At 29.8% G+C, this 11,865-nt stretch overlaps 1 protein-coding gene across 6 annotated transcripts in view; it reads left to right on the forward strand.

Moving 5' to 3' along the window:
• The window catches only part of EndoA (endophilin-A), a 262,925-nt gene that overhangs the window by 213,693 nt on the left and 37,367 nt on the right, over positions 1–11,865 (forward strand). For all 6 annotated transcript variants that reach the window (XM_067049691.1, XM_014420464.2, XM_067049686.1 and 3 more), the window contains 2 exons: positions 9,006–9,074; positions 11,353–11,569. In XM_067049691.1, the coding sequence (XP_066905792.1) occupies positions 9,006–9,074; positions 11,353–11,569 (286 nt within the window). The remainder of the gene's footprint in view (positions 1–9,005; positions 9,075–11,352; positions 11,570–11,865) is intronic.

Genomic DNA, 11,865 nt, shown 5'->3' on the forward strand with positions numbered 1-11,865 from the left:
TATTTAAAAAAATTCTAAACATATTTTCTTTCACAGCTCCTTGGGCACATTGGAAAGAACCCTGAAAGATGCGGTTTTTTGCTTTTATGATTTTGTATACATTTTAACTCATTTAATACAATTTCAAATATTATTTTATTATTCTACGCCTCAAAATAAATCGATCGGTGTATTATTACCTCTCAATGCCGTATTAAATGCGAGGTAATGAAATAATTTTAACCGAATCACTCTAGGAAAGTGGGATGAGGTATTTTTTTTAGAGAACAATAAAATTCATATTTGTTTTTAGCAAAAAAAAATTTTTTATAGGAGTTTATTAGTAAATCAATTAAATTAGGGTGGGGGGATACTACCACTGCCCACCTAACGGTGGACCGACCCCGATTTTGCAAATTATACAACTGTTCATTTAATTGTACTACTTAATGCTCAAATTGTATAACTGTAATTTACGTGTATTTTGTAGTTCAGATTGTATTTTTTTTTTTTTTTTTTCACCAAATAGTATAATAAGCAGAAATTGTGCTTCCTTTTCTTTTCCGACTTTCCAGTTACCGTCTAGTTCAATGTTTTTCTTACTGTTTAGGATTTAAGTTTTCAAATCAATGAGATAATGAAATAAATTATTACACGGTGGTCACTAAATTTTTTTTATATTGTAGAGAAAAATAAATTAAATTTCAAAAAAAATTTTTTTTTCCAGCTCTAATATTTTTCGAAATAGTATCACTAAAAAAATATTTCATTGAAATTGGTGATCCCACCCGCGTAGCTTCCCCTTGTATGAAAGAACTATATCATTCATGTGACTGATTCCAAGATGATATCCATCACAGGATAAATAAGTTTGTTTTTTATATAATCTTTTCATTTTCTTGAGACTGTTCTGTATAATAATAATTGTCATGATAGCAAGTATTACACCTTGTAGTATGAGTTAGGTTGTTAAAAGTTTAATATTAATGAAATAATTACAAAATTGGTAATTCGACAGTAAAAATTTAAATTCAAATCTCCCGCTATATGTCACGTGATCAGTGATTAAGGATAGGACGAGCTAAACATTTAAATTCAAATCTCCCGCCAAAGATCACGTGACTAGTGGTTAAGGTTGGGTCGAGGCTAGGATTCAAAGTCCAAAAATGATCATTGTCCTGTGCCAGAATCGGCTTTTCTCCCCCAGTGTAAATCTTAAAAGCCAATTTACACTCACATAAAATATTTTTAAAAACTTTATACTATTCCGCCGAAGTAGTTTTAATTAATTTAAAATTGCCAATAAATCATTAGGGAATCATATTAATTTATTAATAAGTTATCCTTAGCTTGAGTCGGGGAGAAAAGCCTGTTCTGGCACAGGACAATCATCATTTTTGGACTTTGAATTCTTCCCTCGACCCAACCTTATTGGGTTTTGTCCAATTGTCCTTGAGGATGGCCGAATTGGACGAAACGTTGGAATTTTTAAGAAAATAATGAATGTTTTGTTACTTTAATTTGGAAACTATTGATTTTAGTTAAACAAAGTTTATTTTATTTCATATGTTAAGGTTTAATTGAGATTTTGAATCCACTACCTTCTAGACTTCCGTAAAGAATCCTGAAGAAATAAAATTGTCAAACGCCTGTATTCTTTTCAAATCTTTCTATCCTCCATCCATTCTTCGGAGTTTTACCTCCCTTTGGAATCTGCACGTAGTCAAAGATATACGAATGTTGGCTTTTGTCCTTGCATTAAGACCAAGTCCCTAATCCAGACCTTCCTGAGACAAAGGCGGTTATGGCCATTGTCCATCGTGAATAATTGCGATCAATAAGGTCTTTGCTGACCACGCCACATTTAGACGGTCCCTCATCCATCTCCTATTATACTTTATGGTCTCAGGCGTTTGCTATACTCGCTCTGCTTGACCGTTGAAATTTGAGTTAAGGAGTTTCTATGCAAACGTATCAATAATTAAAGAAATAAAATAAGCCTTTCGTAAAGCCTAAGGTCTGAAGAATAAAATTAAAACTTTGATAAGGTCTATGCATTAAACAACTTTCACTTAACATCCTACATACTTTTCTACGTTTTGTCTAGATTATCGGATTCGTAGTGTTAAAGTTATCGGTGTTTTTGTGATTCGCCGGAAAAAAGAAAAACTATACAGTAGGGAAAACTAAAATTATAAACAAAAACTTTTTTTTTTCTGTTGTTATAAAAATTTGTATTTTAGGGTTTCACGATGTGGGAATGACATTAATAAATTTTATTCCTACCAAGAATACTACAGTTTAACAAAAAATAAGCAATTCATAATTTTTTTACAATATTTATCCATTGCTTTTTATTGACAATTTTTATTTTAATTAATAACAATTTTTTTTTTCAAATTAACAAAATTAAAGATACTTTAGAGGACGATTGTTACAAATTCATAATTAAGCATTTGGAGAATATTTCAATGCTGATATTGATAACCAATTAAATGTGTACTGATTTATGATTGATGTACTGAAAGTAATTTAAATCGTGTAAGAGCCATTTTCGAGAGAACCAAAAAAAAAAAGGTTTCCAAGCATATACCATGCCTTTATAATTCCAATTTCGTACGACTTTTTGTTTTTTTGCGCTAGCCTGACCATGTACACAAACACACAGAGACCATTTTGCAAGACTTGATTATTTGGACTCAGAGGACCTCAAAACGTGTATTTCTGTCGAAAACTACAATATAAAATTTTTCTGGATCGCAATGCTTCTCCTAAGTATATATTTCGTATATAGGTAACTCGACCATCTCCTCATTAAATTAAATATATGCAAATTTTGTTACCTATAATTTATTAATATGTTTAGAAAAATAAATTAATATTTTGTTTGAATACTGAAAAATTTGGAAAAGCAATTATAATTTACATATACAAAATAATAATAATTTATTTTATTTGATAGATAGAAGCGTTTATTTTTTTTTTTTATATATATATACATAATGTATTTTTTTATCTGCAAAAGGAATTTTCTACAATAACTTTTGATTCTAAAAAGATTGTCTGAGCGGCGGTAAAAAAAGGTACAAAAATAGCATAAAAACTTTATTATTCACCAACATTTACCTTCACTTTGCAGAGATTCATGAGAACCCTTTTTGGACTCAATCCTGATAAAGCTCTGCAAAGTGGGACGAAACGTCAGTTCCTAATTTGACCACCTCCTGGACCATCTTCCTACAATTATCGCATACGTTCAACTAATTATCTTCAAAATAATAAATTTTTTTCTGTCAAGCTGTTTGTTTAAATATTATAATTATAAAATTACAAACTTTAACCTTACTGATCTTAGCCGTTTTTAAATTGATATTTCCAAAAATAAAAAAGTCATGTGTAAATTTATTTTCTGTGCAACATAGTTGTTGGTATTTGGTGGGGAAACAAGTCCGGCTAGTATGCCTCAAGGTCTTTTTTGCCAACCCCTAGTGGCTAGCAGAGTTGCCACCATGTACTAACTATGGTGGGAGTGGCAAGATTCATTTTTCGGGACCGCCGAAAAATACATATTAACTGCCTCAGGTGGAAATCGAACCCACAACGTTCCGAAACGGGCGCTCTGGGACCTACACCCGCACGGCAGTCACGTCCCATTAACCGTTATTTTTTATATGAAGTTATTTCTGGGATCTTCAGAATTTTTACAGTTTTCAACAAATTTAGTTGTTTTCCTAAAAATGACTCTCTAAATTTCTATTTGACAAACTGATATATAAAATAAAACATATTTCCTGTGCTTTCATGTTATGGATAGAGTTATTCCGTTTATCCCTCCATGGTTAATAATTTAGATTTGGCAGCTCATTTCTTGCTTTAGTTTCTTTATTAATTATGAGAAAGAAGAAATTATTATAATTTTTTTATTATGAAAAACTACCTAGCAAATTCAATATTTAATTCAAATTTTTCAACAATTACAATAGTTTGAACAAACTTTTACTGGAACATTAATTTAAAAAATTACGATGTGCGTTATTTGATATTGGAATATTTTAATTTTCCCAATTCTTTTGTATTTTAACTTTTTACTCACCTTCTTTTAATGACATTTAACATCATTTTTTTTCTATGCAAACACAACATGAAATAACCATGAAATCTCCATTTATTAACCTGAATGATATTGGTAGTGGTTTAAAATTTTGTTATTCTTCGAGTAAAATGTTCTACTAAAATTTACTCAGTTTAAAATAGGTTCTTAAATTTCAAATTTATAAACTTTTTGAGTTTTTAAATCTAAGGAGAGTAAGGATATACATAAACTTTTTGAATTTTAAAATCTAAGAAGAGTAAGGATACACATCTAACCTCTCCATAAAAACGTCTATGGTGATGATAATTTGAGTTTTGAAGAGTTAGTGACTAATAAAATAATAAATTGTATACCTATGAGCCCATCTATTACCAATTTTATTTCACGTAAATAAATTTCATCCCTCCATAAAGGATAAAAGACAAAAAATATTTAAGGACAAATTCACGATTCCAGAATTAAATTTGTAGTTAATTTATTTTGGGAAAAATGTATTAGTAAATTTTTTTTCACGAATATATTTTTTTTAAAAGTGCTTATCATATTTTAGGTACGTTAATATTGTTTAGGTTCTTAATTTAAAAAATACTTATGTCTAATTAATTCGAAAAAATACATAATAAAATGTGAAAATTGATATTTCTTTTTTTTTTTAGAACAAACATAATTGGGTAAATTATGCAATTTAAGAGTATTCCAATGCTTCAGAGTTTCATTAATCACCTAAGGCCAAGTAATAATCTTCCAATGTAATAAAATGTACATAAGAAAATAAATATACTTTTTATTTTTTTTATTCGCAAAAATGTTATTTTTTTATATGGTTATAATGTTTTTTTGCGGGGGTATTCCTAACTTTGGAGCTTAGGAGCTGAATAAAAAATGTCCTTACCTCATATGAAGCCTTTAAAAAAAAATCAACACATTGTTCAAAAAGATTGTCTTGAAAAACTGATGTATAATTATCGTATAGTAGTAACGCTTGCTATCTAGCCATAAATGCCATTAATAATATAGATGCATATATATAAATAGTTCAAATGTTCATAGCACAAAGAGTAGTATAAATACTTAATATTTGTAACGTGTTCTACTTTGGTTTGGATGACACCCTTAAGTGTCATTTGTTACTGACATGCATAAAAGATATTCCCAATGCAAGGGTATGTTTATTATGGGTAGAAATACCCTTTACAGTCACAGCTGAGAAATGGTCATTTAATAGGAATCGTTCTTCCATGACTGCATTAGTTCCATTCACAAAGACTTTGTTGTGTTCGCGCCCTGTGACCTATAATATACCTCATGGGAGACTGATACACAGGCCTTGGCTCTGTATATTCCATATTCCTGGATACCTCCCACGTAGAACGTGTGAGATCTAAACCTCTTTGCCTATTGACATTGCAGATTAATTTAGCAACAGACCCCTGTTGGAGATGGAATTATTCTGAATCTGATGCTAGAGTTTTTTTTATAACTTCAGAAGTTTAGCTGCTTAACCTATGAGTTGCAATAATTTCATTATTGTCTTGTTTTTTCTATAATCATCCCTTCCTTTCAGTCACCTCCCTTCATGTATACTTATTTGGCTACCTGAGGTATCTCTAAACGTACCAGAATATAATTTTTCTTAAATTAAATTTTAAAAAATGTCCATATTAGAGGAGGGCTGAAGTCCTCCTCTCATTATTACAGTCAACTCTTAAAGGCACTAAACTGTTAATGACGGCTCAAACGAAGCAGGTAATCCTGAAAGATAGCCTGGAAAAAGAGCAGTTTCTTTAATCTGTGACCCGGTTAGTGACCGGCGATTTATGCTCAGAGAACTCAGAAGGCAGCCCTTCATTAGCTGAGTGCCTCTGAGCTCCGGTCCCTTTGCTCTATATCACTTCATTAGCAGAGAGTTTTTTCTTGTCTTTGTGTTAGGACAAAGGTCTCTTTACCTCGTAATGGTCGGCCATGTCCATAATTTCTTGTTAGAAAGTTTACTTTTCTATTTACTCAGACACTTTTTCATCGTGTCGAATTGGGTCAGTGGGAGTAATAGACGTTAGTTTCATTAGGATCATAAATATATAAAACACTTTCAATTACATAGGTCAATGTGTTTTCCTCACCATTTGTCATACGACATAATTATATGCAATAATAATAATGTTCTTTATTTATACTGTGGTGAGTCCCTTCAGAAAAAAAAAGTAAAAAGTCAAAAAATAAATAAAAAATAATGAAACGTAATAATGTTAAATCAAGATGTAACTTCTAATAATAATAAATTAAAAAAACAAAGAACAACTACAAAATATGGTTGAAGCTGTTTAGTATCTTTTACAAGATAAATAGGAATGTCGTTTGGCATTGATAAATGTGCAGTGCTCCATGTAACCAAGGGTAAAGTCGCTAGTAAACAAAACATTCTGGTTAATGAGAAGGACACATAAAGGAACTTGAAGTAAATAAATTATATAAATATTTGGGCATGCAACAGCACCTCAAAAATCTTCTAAAGCTCGTCTATACTTACCTAGGAAAGAAGGAGGACGTGGTTTGATAAATATTGAAGAATTTTGCCGCAAACACGCCAATATTTCCTCGCAAAAACAACAGGGGCTTATCTCGCCATCACAAGGATGGACTCTGGTTTAACCGCACTTAATCTGAGCAAAGGTGTTGAATTAACAATCATATCACAAAATGAACGACTGGCAGAATTGAAAAGCAAGTCTCTGCATGGGAGATTCTATAGCCAACTGAACGAAGCCTCCATAGACAAAGAGAGATCAAATGAATGGTTAAAAGCTGGAAGGCTATTCTCCGAGACAGAGGGATTTGTGGTTGCGAATCAAGATCAAGTGATTGCCACGAGATCATATAGGAAGCACGTGCTAAAAGACGCAACAACACCAGATAAGTGTCGATAAAATAAATAAATAAACAAAATATGAAGGTAGTTGGGCTCCTAGATCCCCCACCTCAGATATTCAACCCAATAGCGAGAAAAACCTGATAATAATAATAAAATAAAAAATGATGATTGACGAAAAAGAGGAAATAATGTTTACAAATTTGAAATGAATACTAAGAACATATGTAATATTTCTGACAAAGTTGTAAAAAATACAAAATAAAATAATAATAAATATAGAATAAAATATTTTATAAATTTTGGTCAGTTTCATTTATTTTTAATTTGTATTAATTAATTCTATATGTCTAGGTTCGAGGATAAATTTTATTATTTTTTATTGTATAAATTTGATCTGTCGTCTGAGGGTAAAATCTTTAGGAAGAGCCGCGTTATGAAATATAAGCAGAATTAAAGTGAAAGTTGTGGATAAAATTGATACAGGGGCTGAAGGTTCCTAAACTGAGTGGCGCAATCTAATGAAATTTTGGCCACTTTCTCAAAATATTAAAAATTGCATTCCAGCATTTATATACTACTAATTAAGTTTCCTATTGATACTTACTTTACATTTTTTGTTTGTGCTACCCTTACTACTCGTAAGCCTTTTCGGCTAAGGAATTAATAAGTTATTTAGAAATTTGAAGGAGATTGTCCCTGCTGCGGTTGGCTAGGAAGAAAAATTCTTTAGCATGGTTGTGGGAGTGTAAACAGAGACCCCTTAAAAATGACCCCTTACAAAGTAATATAGATGAGTTAAGAAATAAGGTAAAATGAATAAAGAATGTCCGGAAAATGAAATAAGGAAGAAACAAGAAAGATGAGAATGTGAGAGTGGGAAAAAGGAATATTTTATTTTTTTATATATTTTTTAAAAACATAAGAACTTACTTACTTAAAGCTGAGATGTCTGAAGTGAGTGGGGACTATCTCGTTTAGTAGAAAGCTGGCATAAAAATACGTTAAACCAAGCGGAAATAGTTACCAGTCTGTATAACTAAATACGGAAAGTTGTTTTTTTTTTCATTTTTTTTTTATTTTAGTATGTATGAGATCATTCATCACTATTACCTATTGCCCATAACTGTGTGGCAGATTGTAATATCTATCAATAAATAAATCTATCAATACAAAAAAAAAAATACGGAATGATAATTATCATATTTATTACCATTGATCATAAATTATCTTATTCATTACCATCTATCATATTCATTAGCGTCGATTATGAGTTATCATTTTCATTATCAAGAATTATCTATAAATTTCATAATAAACATTAATTATCATCCTTTCCGCTCTTTTAATTACTAGAAATGATTATCTATAATTCATATAAAATGTCAATAAACAAATTATTTTTTTCTATTTATAGTTACAAGGGCAATGATCCGACTAACCATCTGTAATTTTTTGTCCTTAAATTACAAAAACAAGTATTATTCCTAAAATTTATAATTCCAAAAAATGTTCTTTTCCTTTTTCTCTTTTTTATGTAATGAAGTGATAATGTGCTAGTAAAAAAATATTAACAAACAAGGTTCTAAACTATCTAATTTATTTCAAATAAAACTAGCAAAATAATGAATCCTATCCAATGATCAAGATTTTTTTCAAGAACATTTCGTATTTTAAGAGTTAATACATAGTTCTTATATAAGAGTGATACAAAAGTATAATTAATATAAGTTTTATTTATGTCGAATGATATTTGATCCAGGTGAATAGTTAAAATTTTGTTTATTAATATTTTAAGATATTATAAATTATTTTATTCTGATGAATAACTTCTGTTGATGGTAGGTAGGTTGCAGTAATAAAAGTGCTTCCTGCACTTTAGTGCTTCCTGGTCTAAACATTTTGTACCTGAGCACAACCGCTGCAAATATAATTTTATCTTTAATCTTGAATTGGTAATGGTTCATCTTTATTTCAAAGTTTACTGATGACTCATTTTCCTCTCTATTTTTATTTTTATTATACACTTGAAAAAATATGCTGATGTATTTTATTTTTATTTTACAGTATATGACAGAGAAAATGGGGGGTGCGGAGGGAACAAAACTTGACGTTGATTTCATGGACATGGAAAGGGTAAGTTATGATAAATCTATAATATTCCTCATATCAACCACTTACTAGTGTATATAATTTATATTTACATGTTTTAAATTTTATATGATTTTGTATACAAATTAAAACTTTATTTTTATCGACCTTAAATTGAATTAAATTATTAAGTCGTATTGATTTAGAACTGTTTTTATCTTTTTAATCAACAATACTTCATTCAATAAATAAAAATAGGTTTCTATATTTGATTTAACTGGGATTTTTACAATTTAAATTTAGTAATTTGTATTTTTAAGCCTAGAAGTAACAACATATTGTTACAAAATACAACAGGTGTTTAACTTCATCTTAATTACAATTTAACCGGAATTAACTACATATTGGTACAAAATACAACAGCTATTATATACATATTTACGAAGATGAACAAGCGCACAATTTCAAACATATACTTTATGAATGTAAACTACATGACTGACAAAGAGTTGAGCTGATACAAGATGTAATACTGAAACAAGGAAATTGCCCTAACCCAGAACATGTACTTTTTACTGAATTTAAGACAGACTTGCTAAAATTCATAAAACAAATTGACTTTGACCAGCTGACTAATTATAGAAGGGCAATCTTAAACCTCTTGATTGTTTTTAGTATATTTCTTTTTTATCTTTACTTTTTTTTGTTATTATCCTTAATTTTTTCATTATTAATTAATTATGTGTTTTCTTTTTCGTTTTTGCTATACTTTCTTTAAAAATGTTATAATCAATGCAACAAAATATATATACTAAAATATTTTGTACTGTAAACATATAATATATGTAGTATGCCTTTCATTATAGCATGGAACATGTATAAAAGAAATAAACTATGGGGTTACCATTAAGAGGAATATATATATTTATAATATACACACACATTACTTCGATGAAATTATTAAACATTTATACTTGGTCTATTCTAACGAATACTTTTCACTGTCAGAAACATGCACATAAGGCATATGGCTTTTTTATTCAAATCCTGATCTGCGCATGCGTCTGACAGTTTTTACAGTCTAAAGTTCTCAACAAAAATCCAATAACAAACAAATAAATAATAGGTACAAACCTATTATTCCTTTAAATTGTGTGTCTTATTTAATTATAATTGTAGAGATATATGATATTGGTTATAATATAGCTATGGTTTAATGCATATTCTGACTCTTGAATAAAACTTATAATAATAATTATAAATTATAATTATTCTCTTTATTAAATTATAAAGCCAAATTTTATAATTAACACATAGCTAATGCTTTGAGGTTAGTCTTTCCCCATACTCATAACCACCTTTCTAAAAATTAATATTTAAAATAAGTTAATTTAATTTTTAAATTAATATTTTTAAATAAAAGGAAGATAGTCCGGGTGCGGTAAAAAAAAAAAAACTCAAATTGTATTTAAAAAATCTCAAATAACATCTTTCTTTTTATTATTACGTGGAAGTAGGTAGCTCATTGGTAAGGCAATGGACTTCTAACTCCAAGGTCCTGCATTTGAAACCGGGTATGACAGATAATTATTATTTATTGCCTGTAGCTGTTGAGTCAGCATTGTGTGTTCGGTAGCCCTCCAGGGGTCCACCCAGCCTCATAAAATGGGTTAATTGGGCAAAAACCTGGCGGTCTAGCGTGATTCTAATAAATCCACCTCCTTGCACAACCGATGGTCTAGTAACAGTACTTCCTTACAAAGTACTGTCCACTTAATCTTTCAGGGGTTGTAATGATACAGATTTAATTTTATTATTACAAACGGTCAATCAATGATCTTCCGTTGAAAATTAACATCATTTTCACTCTTACATTTACATATATAAATATAATAAATCAGTTATTGGGAGTAACAATTTGCACTTTAATTTAAAATGGAATGAAGGATTTGTTTCACCCAAAACTTCATGTCAAAGGGTAAATAAATTTATTAGTATTTGTTTCTATTTGATGCAAATTCGTTCATTTTATGCTATTATTAATTGGATGATCTTTTTTTATTAATTGAATTAGTAATTACCCAATTGAGGAGTTTTTTATCAAAAGTTACGATATTGATATTTAAAAATTTTAAATAAAAAAATTATGTAGATTGGTGAGTAAGGTTCTGTTCTACTAAAACCAATGAACAGATCACCTCCTTTCACAACTGTTGTTCAAGAAACTGTTCTTCCTTATAAACTGCTGAGCCCCCGACCCTTCATGGGTCTTTTTTTTTACCATAAAATTTTGAATTATTTTTTTTTTTTTTTTAATTTTTAGAAAACAGATGTCACATACGAACTTGTGGAAGAACTTCAGCTTAAAACAAAGGAATATTTACAACCGAATCCTACAGCTAGAGCCAAAATGGCTGCCGTAAAAGGTATATCAAAACTGAGTGGGCAGGCTAAAGCGAGCACATATCCCCAACCCGAAGGAACTCTTGGTGAATGCATGGTTACCTATGGAAGAAAACTCGGTGATGACTCCTATTTTGGTAAGCATCGTATCTTATATTACATGAAGTATTGTGAGTAACTAGTTAAGCGTTCTTGTTTCCTATAAAATTCTTCCAATGAATTTTTTTTTTTTTCACTTTTCTTATCAGGTACCTGAAAGGATATAGGTTGTTCCAAGGCATAGGGTGTCCCAAACATAGCCTGCTCTATTTTTATTTTCACTTTTTTCACTTACCTATACATGTACTTTTTACTGAATTTAAGACAGACTTGCTAAAATTCATAAAACAAATTGACTTTGACCAGCTGACTAATTATAGAAGGGCAATCTTAA

This window comes from Halyomorpha halys, unplaced genomic scaffold, assembly GCF_000696795.3.
Source record: "Halyomorpha halys isolate HHAL.00 unplaced genomic scaffold, Hhal_1.1 Scaffold270.1, whole genome shotgun sequence".
Lineage (NCBI taxonomy): Eukaryota > Metazoa > Arthropoda > Insecta > Hemiptera > Pentatomidae > Halyomorpha > Halyomorpha halys.